Here is a 15,681-nt window from a genome sequence, read left to right as displayed (position 1 = left end):
AGGAAAACAGGCTCATTTATTTCTACATTGTGCTTAAATCAGAAATGTAGTTGTTTTGGTTGCCTTAATTTACAGCCATATAAAAATGTTTAAAATAATTATGAATCTTATTGTTTGAATAGGAAACACTTAAATGAGTTATGACTTCTAAGGCAGAACATAAAAAATAATTTTTCCATAAAAATAGTTACTTATTTTTGATATTTCCTCCCTTCAGATTTGCTGGATCTGATTTCCCCCCTTTTATTATATTTAAAATATTTTGTAAATCAAGAACCAAAAACAACCAATATATCAGTGGGAAAAGAGTAATAACATCAGAAAGTAAGGTAATCTACTGTTGGTTTTGATTATTTTCTATTTATCCAAACTTTTTTGCACATTTAATATCTATCATATGTTATTTCAGCTAGAGTAGACATGTAACATACTTGTCATAACTTGCAAATTTAAGCATTATTTAATATTTAATCAAATATGATTTGAGGATGCCTTTACCTTTTAATATATCTGTTAAAACTCTTTTTAACAGGTGGTTCTTGAGGGTGAAAGAAAGAAATAGTTATTTTAGGAATATAGTTGGATCTGAATTCTCAAGGGTTAAATGTCAATGTTTCCTACAAAATATGTGAAATTCCACAAAAATCTGTACTCCTGCTCAAATAGTCCCAGATGCTTTTATGTGTGTGTATCTACATACACTTCAGATGTGGCCTGAAACCTAAAATCATGTGGCCTGAAATCCCAAAATGAAAATACATTCATCCAGTCTGGGAGACAGAGGGAGAGAGTGCTCACCACCTCCTCTAACAGCCATTTTTGTGACAGTTTTACCAGCCACCTGAGCATAAGCAGCTCAACAAGTCCTCCATCTGGCACTGGTGAGAGGAAGCCAAGAGTGGAGGAGGAGGAAATGGCGGCACAGGCATGATTTCAGGCCTGTATGTAAAATAAGTGTTTCTCAACCTTGACAACTTGAAGATCTGTGGCTAGGGAATTCTGGGAGTTGAAGTCCACACATCTTCAAGTTGCCAAGGTTGAGAAACATTGATGTAAAAGATTAGTATAATAAATTTCACACTACCACAACAAAATACATAAATATGGAGATCCAACTAAAGCAGCAGTGCTAAGATATTGCTTAGTAAATAACTATCTTAGTAATGTAAACCTTGATAGTAAAAAAAAGCATTTATTTATTCCTCAAACTACTTAATTGATTTATATTATGCTTTTCTGCTCAGTAATTATTTTAAAAATATTGCTTAGTATCAATAACAATGCTTAAAATATTGAAATATAGAAACAAACATTAAAAATAACTATCAGTTAAAATATGGTGAAATATGGTAACAGTTAAAATATGCTGTGTCTTGGTTGCTCTTCTGAAGGCAGAGAAGTGCAAGTTGAATACAATTTACAAAGAATTTCATTCCATAGTTTGAAAATAATAAAAAGAAAGGTTTTCACAAACAGCCAAATGGGAATTTAAATGGGCAGGATTTAAATGGTCACCATATTTTATCCAATTCTGTCCCTCTCCCCCACCCCAGAAATGGTATGGGGGAGAACATTGAGTTATCAAGTTTTCAATATATTGGTTTCCCATGATGTGTTAAATTAGATGTTGGGGTAGATTTGTGAGGGAAGAGGAAATGTCCTTTTATTGTAGGAATAAGAATATTTTCCATTAAGCATCTGAACTCATTCTTAGTGAAATATTATCACTTTTTTACCTTATATTTTCTAATATTTTCTAGGCAGCTGTTGATGCTTGCAAATTAATGGGATATCGGATGTATTATAATCAGATTCTTCAAGATGAACTTCAGAATAAAAGGCATGGAATAACAGATGAAATAGATATTGCTACAATAAGAGATTACATGCAAGTAAGCAGTGTTTAGATTTATCAATCACATGGAATTATATAATAAAAAAATACTAAAGTTCCATTCAGTCAAATCCAATCCTCTTAGAATCCAAATTAAAAGCATTTTCAATACATAATTCTTGAATGGTTCTGTTGAAAGGACCTGTAGCAACTATTAAACTGCTCTTGCTATTAAGAAGTTTTTTCCTAATATTGAATCAAAATCTACTTCCTGTAACTTAAAATCATCACTTCGTATCTTACATTCTGGGACAATACCATAGAAAACAGGCCCTGATATTCTTTGACAACTCTTTAGAGATTTGAAAATACAGATAGCCTTTGACTTATCACCAATTATTTAGCAACCATTCAAAGTTACAATACTGAAAAAGTGATTTACGACCAGTCTTCACACTTATGACTACCACAGATTCCCTGTGGTCACATGATCAAAATTCAGGTATTGAATTTATGATGGTTGCAGCATCCTGGGTTCATGTGATCACTATTTATGACTTTCCCAGCCAGTTTCCAACAAGAAAAGTCAGTGGGGTACCATATGATTTGATTAATGTCTGTCTGATTTGTTTATAATAAGCATGGTAAAAAAGTACATAAAATTGAATGTGGTCATGTGATGCCTCAATTAATGACAAATTACCACATAATGACAAATTTACTTGTCCGTATAATATTTGTAAGTCAAGAATCAGGGTGGAGAGCCTTCTCTGTGGGAGCTCCTACCCTCTGGAATATGTTACCCCTGGAGCTCCGGATAATCCCCGACCTCCGAACCTTCCGCCGGGCCTTGAAGACCTGGCTCTTCCAAGGGGTGGGCCTGGGTTGACTCTAAACTGATTTTGTAGCTTTTTAAATTCTTAAATCTTAAATTTGAATTTGTATTCCCACGTTTAACGTTATTTATTGGATATTCTGCTTTAATTTGTCTTTTAACTTTTGTATTTTCTATTTCTTATTGTTGTGAGCCACCCTGAGTCCTTTGGGAGAAGGGCGGCATACAAATCCAATAAATAAAATAAAATAAAATAAAATAAAATAAAATAAAATAATAAAATAAAATAAAATAAAATAAAATAAAATAAATAAATAAATAAATAAATAAATAAATAAATAAATAAATAAATAAATAAATAAATAAATAAAATAAAATAATAAAATAAAATAAAATAAAATAAAATAAAATAATAATAAAATAATAAAATAAAATAAAATAAAATAAAATAAAATAAAATAAATAAAAAATAATAAAATAAAATAAAATAAAATAAAATAAATAAAATAAAATAATAAAATAAAATAAAATAAAATAAAATAATAAAATAAAATAAAATAAAATAAAATAAAAAAATAAAATAAAATAAAATAAAATAATAAAATAAAAAATAAAATAAAATAAAATAAAATAAAATAAAATAAAATAATAAATAAATAAAATAAATAAAATAAAATAAAATAATAAAATAAAATAAAATAAAATAAAATAAAATAAAATAAATAAATAAAATAATCACCAGTAGTTGTCATACTCTCAATCCATCTCATTATAAGTAGTCCTTGACCTATAGCCATTTGGTCAGCTATCGTTCCAATAGTAGTTACAACTGGTGCTCAGAGTTCAGGCTGTCTCAGCATCCCTCTGGTCACATGATATGGATCTGATTGTTTGGCAACCCATTCACACTTATGACCAATTGCCAAGCACCCCACAATTAGTGATTGCCTTCTCTGTTGCCTTCCCCAGAAAATTAATGGGGAAGCCAGCAAGAAAGGTCGGAAGTTGATGGAGTAAATTCTCATGCACCTTCCCTCAGCCCTTTTACATTCGTGCCACACTTGCAACTCATGCACTCACATGCAACATCACTAACCTGCACTGTGCCTTCCCTGTACCTATCCAACTTGCACCAAGTCTCTGAAGCAACCTCTCTCTTATTTTACTAGAAAGCATTATTTGAAATAGTTAACTGAGTAAAGGCATGATGAAAATAATGAAGGTCAATATTTATAGTTCTGTCTCTTGACTATGAATGTTTTTATCACACATTTCTCGATTTAGAGAAAGTGCATCATAAAATGACTAGAATAGCATTTTGGAATATTTTATACAGTATGACAGAAACTTATTTGCTTATTTCCGGTTTCCTTGTCTTCGGCGACGGCGGCGCTCTTTGAAGCTCCGCCAGCCCCGCCACCTGTAGAGCCGCTTCGCGATCGAGAAGCGGCTCGAAAACTTCAAAATCCTGAGGATTGTTGGAGGAGAGATAGCAGGGCACAGGTCGAGCCCCTGTAACCCCCCAGGGAATCGTTTCTGGGGAGGAAACAGGCGCGGCTCCCTTCCAACCTGCTGAGACTCCGGGCGGCGTGGGACGATTCTGCTTCTGCAGAACAAGCCGGCTGCAGGAAACTTAAAGCGAAAGAACCAGCTTTAATAAACAGCGAAACTACCTGAACCCTGAAATTTGGAAACGCAAGTATTAGCACTTTGTTGACTTTTCAATCTGAGAAAATGCGAATGAGTGAAAGTGCTTTGAAAAAACATGGCGCCTAGCTTCAGAGTTAACGAGCCAGCGAGTGTGGATTGGTGAAGTTATTTTGTTTTGCTACAAAGTTTCCAAGTTGCTACTAAGCTGCCTTGCTTGTTATAAGAGAAATAACTGGGAAATTTTTTCCCTTTTTAATATTGGACTTTGCTTTATTTTAACCCTTGTTTGATCAAATCTGGGGGACTTTTTTAGAAGTCTTTGTGCTGGAGGGAAAGGAAAAGGAACCTCCCTCTTTAGAAAAACTAGATCACGAGCCAGGATGGCTTCAAAGAAGCAGGAAGGGAAGGCATTAGGGGGGGGATCCCCCACACACAAACATCAAACGCAACTTCCCCCTGCTCAACAGCTACAAACTCAGAAAAAAGAATTTGATGTGGGAGATTTAAAAGAATTTATTTCTAAAACTCTGGATGACAAATTTCAAAAATGTCAACAGGAGATAGATGATAAACTTCAAAAATCACATCAGGAATTTATGCAGGAAATTAATGAAGTTAAAGACATGGTGAAACAGAATCAAAATAAGGTGACCAAAAAAATATCAGAAGTGGCGTCTGGCCTGGCAGAATTTATTGGGAAAGTTGACTTTAAAGTTGAAGAATTTAAATCAGAAGTTAATGTTAAAATGAAAGACAATGATTATAAAATTGATGAAGTTGACAATAAAATGCAGAGAATTGAAGATGAGATTGTTATGATACAATTCCGGGCGATGGAATTTGCCATACGGCTTCGGGGAATTCGAGAGGAGGAGAGACAGGATTTGAGACAGGTTTGCTCTGAAGCCTTGGCTAAGATTTTACAAGCTAATCCTGATTTGGTATTTCATAAAATAGATAAAATTTACAGAGTGAACTCTTGGGTGGCCAGACAAAGACAATTGCCTAGAGATGTGGTCATATACTTTACTGAGAGAGAAATTAGAAATGATATCCTGCAAAAATCTTTTCACACTTCTGTACAAGTGGGGGGCTCACGACTTGAAATTTTTAAAGAATTACCTCCTAAAATGCTGAAAGCTAGAAAAGAATTTGGTTTTCTTGTTAAGGAATTGAGAAATTTACAGATACCCTTCCGGTGGGACGCACCAGCTGGGATAATTTTTAGATATAAGGGAGAAGGATATCGGTTGAATACCGTGGAGAAGGCACAACACTTTTACAGTACTATTCTTAAGGAAAGAACACCATCTCCACGTACATCTACAGCTTTGGAGATTAAGGAGAGTGAAGAGAGGCAATTGAAAGAACAGTCTAAACAGGAATTAGAAAATGTGCAAGGTGCAGAAGGAGGCTTTCTGAGTGAGCCCTTGTTGGATTCTTCTCCAATTTTGGATTTGATTCAGTTGACAGAAGTTAAAGATCAACGTATAACTAGAGCCCAATCCAAGCTACTTAAACAAAAGCAACAACAACAACAGGAAAGACAAGACAAGAAGGCAGTTAAGAGTACCGTACAAGAGAGTGGAGCTATGGGAGGAGCGAGATCGAAGCTCTCGGATGAACTTCAAATATTTTGCTCTGTGCTCCAGAAAGAGGCTGATGACCTTTAAGTGTCTATCTTGGAATGTCAATGGGTTGAATTCAGCACAGAAAAGGAAGAAATTATTTACATATTTGAAACAATTTAATAATGATATAATATGTTTACAAGAAACGCATATCACAACTCAAGATCAAAAATATTTGATAAACTCAAAACTAGGAGCACATTATATATCTTCAACTTCGCAGAAAAAGAATGGTGTGGTTATTTATGTAAATAAAAAATTAACAGCGAAAGTTATAGAAGCAGATCAAGATGGTAGGTTTGTAGCAATTGAATTGCTCACAGCAAATGGTCAAATTCTTTTGATTGGAATTTATGCTCCCAACCAACAACAGGATTATTTTTATAAGATGTTACATACTAAAATATTGCAATGGGACTATAGATCTATTTTAATTATGGGAGACTGGAATGGAGTAATTGATTCTAAACTAGATAAAAAGAGCTTGGCAAAGTCTAGAATTAGACTACCACAGACTTTTTTTGATATGAAAGAAGATATGGAATTAAAAGATGTTTGGAGAATACATAATCCAAATGAATTGGACTACACTTTTTTTTCGGATAGACATAGATCTTTTTCTAGGATTGATTTTATCCTGTTGTCAAATGATTTACTTGTTAAGACAAAAAGAACAAAGATTTTTCCAAGAACTCTGACTGACCATAGCCCTGTATGGATAGAAATTGAGATGGATAAGGTTGAGAGACGTTCTTGGAGATTAAATGAGAACTTGTTTAGATATGAAAAAAATACAATAGAACTTAAAAAGCATTTGAAAGAATTTTTTGAAATAAATTTGAATAAAGGTACCCCAATTGAAATTGTTTGGGATGCAAGTAAAGCTTATATGAGAGGGGTACTCATCTACATGAATTCTAAACATAGACTGTTCCGACAAAAGAAAAGATTTGAGTTGGAAATGGAAATAAAGAATAAAGAACAGTTACTTATTAAAAACCCAACAGATGAAAGAATACGAAGTGCTATAAAACTTTTGAAAGACCAATTTCAAATGCTTATGGCGGAACAAGTTGCAACAAGTTTACAATACGCGAAGCATAATACATTTTGCAACGCTAACAAACCGGGCAGATGGTTGGCTTACACATTGAGGAAAAAACAAAGTATACGGACTATTGATAGTATTGATATTGGAGGGAAAGAAATCTTTCAACAAAAACTAATTAAAGAAGCTTTTGTGGATTATTATACTAAACTATATGCCAAAGAAGAGGTGCAGAATGGACTTATAGAAAAATATTTAAAGGATAAGAGAGTTACAAAAATTACTGATCAACAAAAGGAAAGAATGAATTATCCTATAACAGAGGAGGAGATAACAGCAGCAATTAAACAGCTAAAAACAGCCAAAGCTCCTGGCACGGATGGTTTGACCGCAGTGTATTACAAAACTTTACAAGCTGAAATGGTGGGACAACTTAGAGACTTATTTTGCAATATTCAACAAGGGGGCAAAATACCCCCATCTTGGACAACTGCTTATATATCTTTGATACCAAAAGAACAAGTTGGTCCTAAAAAACCAGAGAACTACAGACCAATATCTCTTTTGAACACAGACTATAAAATTTATGCGAAGGTATTAGCCAACAGGTTGATGCCAGTAATCCAAAAGGTGATTCATGCGGACCAAGCGGGATTTATTGAGGGCAGATATATGAAGGACAATGTAAGGCAAGTAATAGACTTATTGGAATATCTTGACAAGAATAAACAGATTTCTGCAGTGCTGGTTTTTTTGGATGCGGAGAAGGCCTTTGATAGAGTGGATTGGAATTTTCTACTAAAGACTTTAAAAAAGATGGGCTTTGGGGACCAATTTATACAGGCGATCTCAGCAATTTATCAAGAGCAAAAAGCACAGATTATTATTAATGGAAGTTTGACGACAGAGTTTAAAATTGAAAAAGGAACAAGACAGGGATGTCCGTTGTCCCCACTTTTATTTATTTTAACATTGGAAGTCTTGCTAAATACAATACGGGACTCAAAAATTTTGAAAGGCATAATGATAAGGCAAGAGGATTATAGAATAAAGGCATTTGCAGATGATCTGGTGGTTACCCTATCACAACCAATGGAATCAACAATCCTGATGAACGACATTATACAAGACTATGGTAGAGTTTCAGGTTTTAGAGTGAATTCAAAAAAGACTAAAATGATAGTCAAAAATATGACACAAGATCGCAAACATGAGCTTGAAAGGAGGGCAGGTTTTGAAATTGTACCTAAGGTAAAATATCTTGGAGTTCAGGTTGCAGAATCAAACATGAAATTGTTTCAAAATAACTATGAGGTGTTGTGGCGAGAGGTTCAGAAAGACATGGAGACTTGGAAAAAGCTGCAACTGTCTTTACTTGGAAGAATAGCAGCAGTTAAGATGAACATTTTGCCAAGATTTCTGTTTTTGTTTCAAATGATTCCGGTGCTTAAAAGTGATAAACAACTGAAAGTTTGGCAAACTGGACTTAATAAGTTTGTCTGGAACGACAAAAAGCCGAGAGTGAAATTGAAAATTATGCAAGATGTTCCAGAAAGAGGAGGCCTTAAACTTCCAAACCTACAGTTATATTATGATGCAGCAGCTTTAACTTTAACAAGTGATTGGTTTGGAAGTAAAAAGGCTGGAATATTGAATGCAGAAAGTTTTGATCTTGAATTTGGATGGCATGCTTACCTATTTTATGATGACAAAGTTGATAAAGTATTTAAAAGTCATATACTTAGAGACTCTTTGATGAGAGTTTGGAAGAAGCACCGACTCAAATGGGATTATAAAATACCGCTATGGCTGGATCTTGGTCATACCTTGTGGAATACAAATATAATGTCACTCGGGGGGTTTTTATACAAAGAGGTTCTTTTTACAGATGCGGGCAGATGGCAGCTGAAGACATTGCAGACACTGTTGGACGAAGGGATTAATTTAACCTGGTTACAATATAATCAATTACAATTGAGATGGAAAGAGGACCAAAAAACTGGTATTATGTTGCATGAGGAAGAATTGGTTAGACATATAAGAGAGAAAGGTCCAATGCATATTAAAAGGCTTTATAATGTTTTGCTAGAAAGGGATTCAGAAACGGAATTAGTTAAAGATTGCATGATTAAGTGGGCACAAAATTTTGAAGAACCAGTGATGTTGGAAACATGGGAAAAAATTTGGGTTCAGAATGTTAAATTTACACAGTCGCAGAATTTGAGGGAAAATTTTTATAAAATGTTTTATAGATGGCATTTAGATCCTAAAAAGTTGTCATGTATGTACCCTAATGTTCAGCCAAAATGTTGGAGATGCGAATGTTTGGATGCTACGTATTATCATGTTTGGTGGACCTGTAGGAAAGTTAAGGCTTTTTGGATAAAAATATGGTGGGTCATGCAGAATGTTTTGAAGAAAAAAATTCATTTTTCTCCACAATTGTTTTTATTGGGTATAGTTAAGGGTTTCACACGGGGTGAAATAAAATTAATATTGTATATGATAACAGCAGCAAGATTGTTGATAGGTAAATATTGGAAGAATGAAGCTTTGCCTACTATCGAGGAATGGACTTTGAAGATGGCCAGTTTTGCAGAGATGGCGAAGATTTCAGCATATTTAAAAGATTGTTCACAAGAGACTTATGAATGGGAATGGAAAAGGTGGATAGAATATGTTCAGAACAAATACCAAACTAGAAAGTACCAAATAGCTTTTATTTGAAAACAATGTATTAGAAATATCTTAATGTAAAGAGATAAAGAGGGAAAATTATATAGGGGGAGGGATGGGTTCAGGTATATATATCAGTGTTATTAGTTATGAGTACATAATAGGGAAGTCTGGGGGGGGAGGGTTAGGGAGGACGGGAAGTTTGGGGAGGGAGGTGGGGGGGTAAAAAAAGGGGTGAAAATGTAATTGTAAAACTTTTGCAATAAAAAAAAAAAAAGAAAGAAACTTATTTGCTGAATCTGATAAAAATAGTATATGATAAAAGTTTAGCCTAAGAAGGAATAAATGAAGTGTTTAAAGCTATTCAATTTGGATAAGAAAACAAAAAGAGCATGTATGGCAATTCCTTTGTTGCTAAATGTATTCATATAGTAATATATAAATGTTAATTATAGTAACATTAGAGATGTGATGGTTGGTGATATATGTATACAAAAGACAACTTGTTTCTGGCTGAAAATGGACTAGGTTACAGCAAATTTTAGACTATGATGCAATAAGGAATAATTCATCTGGTACCATATCAGGTACCAAAACTGAATTGTTTGATGGGGAACATGGATTGAATTTGCAACATGAAAACAAATGGTAAAAATCTAACAGTAGGAAAACAGAAATGTTAAGACATGCAAATGTTTATTAAAAAATGGCAATATGTGATCTGTTGCAAGGAATATTTGTCAAAGGTGAAAGTGTCTTTACAATAGAGTGTGTTTCTGCCCACTTTCTATGTGGAAGTATTTGTTCAGGATTTATGGTGGTGATCCTTGACAGTACTATACAGTTCAGCATGAGCTACTTCCAAGGCAAGTACCTCTCTATATCTCCCTGAATTCATAGAATTCAGAACTTCTCCTGTGCGCTGCTTAGAGAGTCCAAGCAATGGGTGATAACCTTGTCTGATTGGCCAGAGACTGTTGTAATTTGTTTGTTTGGTCACGCCTCCTCCTTCTTGTTTAGGCTCAGTTTGTTAACTCAATTGGCCTAGAGAGTCATATTCTGAATATCTCCATTGCTTGGACTGCTTTAGAAACGCACAGCAGAAGGTTTTCTTTACAAACGGCTTCGTTTCAGCTGGGAAGCAGTTTCTGGCACTGCGCCCAGCCAAGTGCCAATTAGCTGAGCCACGAGGCTCCGTGGTGGTGTTTTTTCTTGCAGAGAGGTCTGTGCGGCATGTGGAGCCTCTATTCTTCTCCTCGATCGTTCCGGAGCTGTTATCATGAGTTTTAGTGGCTGATTAGTGCGGGGAGAACCGTGGTGTCAGCTCTGCGCTTCTGTTAGCTTGGCAAGGATCTGTGGTTTCGGATTCCAGCTCCCTGGGCAGGCTGCATTCGAATTCACGCTGAGCCTTGGTGTAGGCTCAGTGTCATTTTGGATTTCTCTCCCCACTGCACCCTTTATTCTACTCCGCTTTCAAGCCGTGGTGTCGGCTTGGCATGATTGAAGCCATTAACTGTCCTCCATACTGGGGGTTTTGTATACCACGGAGGTGATTTCAAGGCAATTGGCAACAATTAATAGAGATTTTACAAAGGAGGTTTTTTATTTGGCTGATTCACAGTTACCTCGTGTTTTCAAAATGGCGTCTCACAGTAGATCTCCTTCTCATGCATCTGCCTCTCCCTCCATCAGGCATCAAGCCTTGGAGGCTCCAGTTACAAAAAAGGGGAATTCTAGATCCAAAGTACCAGTTACTAGATCCCAGTCCTCTGTTCAAGCCTCAACTTCATCTGCATCTGATAAGGATGCCATGAGACGACACCGTGCCTTAGATAAACCGTTTGATAAGGCCCAGAAAAGGGCAGAGACTAGCAAAGCACCTTCCACATCTGCCTGCAGCAGGGAAACAATTGATTCATTAAACAAGGAACCTCTGGCTCTGGAATCCCAACCAGGTCAGTTTGGTTGGTCTCCCACTGCCTCCACTAGCACCCAGCAACTGCAGGCAGCAGATATGAATGCTCCCTTGGGCATAGCCAGCCCTGAGCCAGGATCCTCTCAGCAGCACAGGGGTTCCCATGCCTCTGCTACCTTTACGCTTACTGTGGCAGGGCTCCGCCTGGAGGAAGGCCAGGGCACTGCACTGTCACAAGACCTGTGCAATATGATTGCCCAGACTGTTACAAAGGTCATTGATGCTGCTCTTATGCAACAGGGTTTTTTAGCCCCACTGCCAGTGACAGATCTGAATCCAAGAGCCATTCCACCAGTGGGTCATTCTGACAGAGAGTACATTCTTGACTGTCGTTCTCCTTCACCTTCGCAGCAAAGTGACATGTCCTTTCACAGTGAAGAAGAGGAGGTGCTAGATTATAATTTTTCTGAGGATGAAAGGGTAATTCCTGATAAAGCCCTGCAATGGGCCTGTTTCGTCATGACCTATTTAAAATACTATTGTACAAGGTAAAGACAATAGCCAATATGGGGGAACTTATTGGGCAACCTGAGGGATCCTTGGACCCTCAAGATTCCATGGCTCTTCTTTTTACCGAGCCTGTCACAGAGCAAGAGGTGGTTCCATCCCCTAAACTCTTTGTGGACGTCATACAGCGGCAGTGGAATCAGCCTGGGTCCATCTCTGCATGGCATGGATCGGAAAATGTATATGGTGGAACAAGAACTTGAGGATCTCCTCAAACTTCCAACCATTGATGTTCTGATGGCCAGTTTGGCCTCATCTAACATCCTTCCGATTCAGTTGAGGGCCTGAAAACAGAAGACTGAAGGGCGGAGCTTGCTTCTTGTAAGACCCACCAAGCAGCCACCTGGGCCATTCATTCTGTCACAGCGGAATGTTTTTTCTCAAACTTCCCTAATTTGGCTTCGTCAAATGCAATCCAGGGCGTCACTTGAGGACACCCGCTTGCATCAGGACTTAAATAAGCTAATTGCTGCTGCAGAATATTCAGCAGATGCTACCCTCATATCAGCTAAATTTGCTTCTCGAGCCTTAGCATCTAATGTCACCTCCAGACGCCTCTTATGGCTGAGGCACTGGCAGGCCGACATGAAAACAAAATGGTGACTAACAGCAGCCCCCTTCAAGAGCAGCTCCCTCTTCGGGGAAGCCTTAAACCCTGTCTTGGTGGAGGGTAAAGATAAAAGGAAGGTCACATCTCCCTCACGTCTACCGTCATGCAGACAGATGAATTGGGTATTCTTACTGCAGACAGCCCTTTCGTGCATCTGACATGGGGTTTCAAAGTCTGACCTACCAAAGGCCCTTCCTACCAACCATGGACAGGCTGCAGTACAGGCCTTCCTTTCAGGATCGCTCCAGACAGCCACAGAATAGACATCCCTTTTGGGGAGCTGGCTACCGACCTTACCATCGGTCCAAATGGTTGTCACTGTCGAGTGTCAAATAACCTTCGACACCACACACACCTTAACAGCATGGAAGACCATGGGAGGGGGGGGAAATACCATTGGAGGATCCAGAACATCTGAACAAACTCCAGCAATGGATCATGGTGGAGGGGGGTGTTGCGTTAGGACAACATACACACTGATAGTGGGTGATGGACGGGACACAAGAAAAGGGGGGTTGGACATACGTCTGAGGGATTGAGAATGAAAAGGAGACTGACGTCAAGGGGCTGCAACCAACGGTAAACCAAGGGAAAACCAAGCGGCAGATTCGAGTGTAACAGCTGAGAGAGATTGCCTGGGGACAGGTAATGAGGTTAATGAGTTAATGAGGCCCTATAAAACCAGCCGGGCGGGAAGCTTGGGCGTCTCCGACTTTAATTTTGCTAAGCAGCTCAGTGCCTACTGTTCGTCACTGTAGCTGTTTTCATTAAACCAGGTTTTGAACTGCAGCTTCTATCGTGAGTGTGTATGTGTGTGTGTGTTCCTTCATGCCTGGTGAAGCACTGGCGGCTCCAGAGGGGCTGAGAGTCACGACAAGGGCCCTATTGGTGGTTGCCTGGGCAGATTTGCAACCTGCTGGGTGACACACAACCACCGATGCCTGGGCTTTACAGACAATAATGCGAGGTCTCACCCTAGAGTTCAGTTCCAAACCCACTCGACGGTTCGTCCAATATTCCGTCTCAGGGGACCTCACAAAGAGATCTCTGATGGAAGCCGAAATCCAGCACCTACTAACCATCTAGGCTATAGAACCAGTCCACCTTCAACATCAGGGGTTCGGCTTCTATTCGATACTCTTTCTGGTGCAAAAGAAATCGGGCAGCAGCAGGACCATCTTGGATCTCAAGAAGCTGAATATACACATCAAGTACCAATGCTTCAGAATGCAACCCCTGCACACCATTCTGGGTTGCATCAGGCAGGGAGATCTCTTGACTTCAATAGATCTACAAGAGGCTTATCTACATGTGCCTATCAGGCCATCTCACAGGAGATTCCTCCGGTTCTCTTGTGCCGGACAGCATTACCAATACAGGGGTATGCCCTTCGGTCTCTGGTCCACCCCAGAGCAGGGGTGAAATGCTCCTGGTTCGGACCAGATCGCCCGATCCGGTAGCGATGGCGGCGGGTAGTTCGGAGAACCGGTACCAAAAATCCCTGTGCCCCTCCACCATCACCATGCCCAGCTGAGCCGCATGATCATCAGAGGCTTTTTCTTTTTTTTACTTTTAAAAGCATTTTTTCTACAACCTTTCCGATGAAAAAATGCTTTTAAAAGTAAAAAAAAAAAGCCTCTGATGATCGCATGGCTCAGCTGGGATCGTCAGAGGCTTTTCAAAGCATATTTTTCTGAAACCTCTTGGCCGAAGAGGTGGTAAAAAAAATGCTTTGAAAAGTCTCTGATGATCCCAGCTGAGTTGCCTGATTGGCAGAGAGGTATTTTTTAAAAAGCCTCTCTGACGATCCCAGCTGAATTGCCTGATTGGCAGAGAGGTATTTTTTAAAAAGCCTCTCTGACGATCCCAGCTGAATTGCCTGATCGGCAGAGAGGTATTTTTTAAAAAGCCTCTCTGACTATCCCAGCTGAGTTGCCTGATCGGCAGAGAGGCTTTTCAAAGCATTAGGAAAAAATGCTTTGAAAAGTTAAAAAAAAAAAAGTTGGCCACGCCCACCCAGTCACATTACTCCCCCACCACCAAGCCATGCCCACAGAACCAGTAGTAACAAATTTTACATTTCACTGCTGCCCAGAGTATTCACAAAGCTTCTCAACGTAGTGGCCGCTCACTTGCAGACAAGACCCGTACGTTTGCTCTGTTATCTAGATGACATATTAATCCTGTCATCTTCTCCCCCGCAGGCGAGTCTAGATTTACAAGTCACAGTTCAAACCCTTAAAAATCATGCATTTACCGTGAATTGGGAGAAAAGCCACATGACTCCCACCACCAACATCGTCCACCTGGGAGCATGAATCGACACTCAGACCTGTCTCATCTTCCTCTCCAGAGAGCGTCTGTCCAACATCCGCACCATAAAGATAAGGACTCATTCATGGTCCTTATGTGCAACTGGTCGTCGATCCTCAGGCACAGATGTACCAGTGCTTTGAGGGTTGGAGGGATATCAACCCGGACCAGCTCATCCTGCAACTCCTCTGATAAGCCATCCTGGAACGCATCCATGAGGGCCGCCTCATTCCAGGCCGAATCCTGGCTAAGCAGCTGAAACTCACTGATATATTCCTGCAGCGGTTTCTGGCCCTGCTTCAAGGTCTTCAGTCGTCTGGTAGCTGTCTGCATCTTGATGGGGTCCTCATACACAAGTCGGAGATGCTCACAAAACCCCCTGAAATCGCCCAACAGAGGACTAGCCTGGACCAGCAGGGACGTGGCCCAGCGAGCTGCAGAGCCGGAGAGCAGGCTGAGTATAAAACCCACTTTATCCCAGTCAGTGGGGAAGTCCTCTGTTCGCAGGCTGATAAAAAGCTGGCATTGTCCCATAAAAGCAGGAAACATGGCTTGAGTGCCGTCAAACTTGTCTGGCACAGCAACATGACATTGTTTATTGT

At 38.8% G+C, this 15,681-nt stretch overlaps 1 protein-coding gene across 3 annotated transcripts in view; it reads left to right on the top strand.

Moving 5' to 3' along the window:
- Window positions 1–15,681, top strand: part of C5HXorf58 (chromosome 5 CXorf58 homolog) — an 83,711-nt gene that overhangs the window by 27,156 nt on the left and 40,874 nt on the right. For all 3 annotated transcript variants that reach the window (XM_034433179.3, XM_034433180.3, XM_087871343.1), the window contains 2 exons: window positions 218–329; window positions 1,761–1,892. In XM_034433179.3, coding sequence (XP_034289070.2) covers window positions 218–329; window positions 1,761–1,892 — 244 coding nt within the window. The remainder of the gene's footprint in view (window positions 1–217; window positions 330–1,760; window positions 1,893–15,681) is intronic.

The sequence above is a fragment of the Pantherophis guttatus genome, chromosome 5 (genome assembly GCF_059756535.1).
Source record: "Pantherophis guttatus breed Tessera chromosome 5, ASM5975653v1, whole genome shotgun sequence".
Classification (NCBI taxonomy): domain Eukaryota; kingdom Metazoa; phylum Chordata; class Lepidosauria; order Squamata; family Colubridae; genus Pantherophis; species Pantherophis guttatus.
This window is presented reverse-complemented; position numbering and strand designations above follow the sequence as displayed.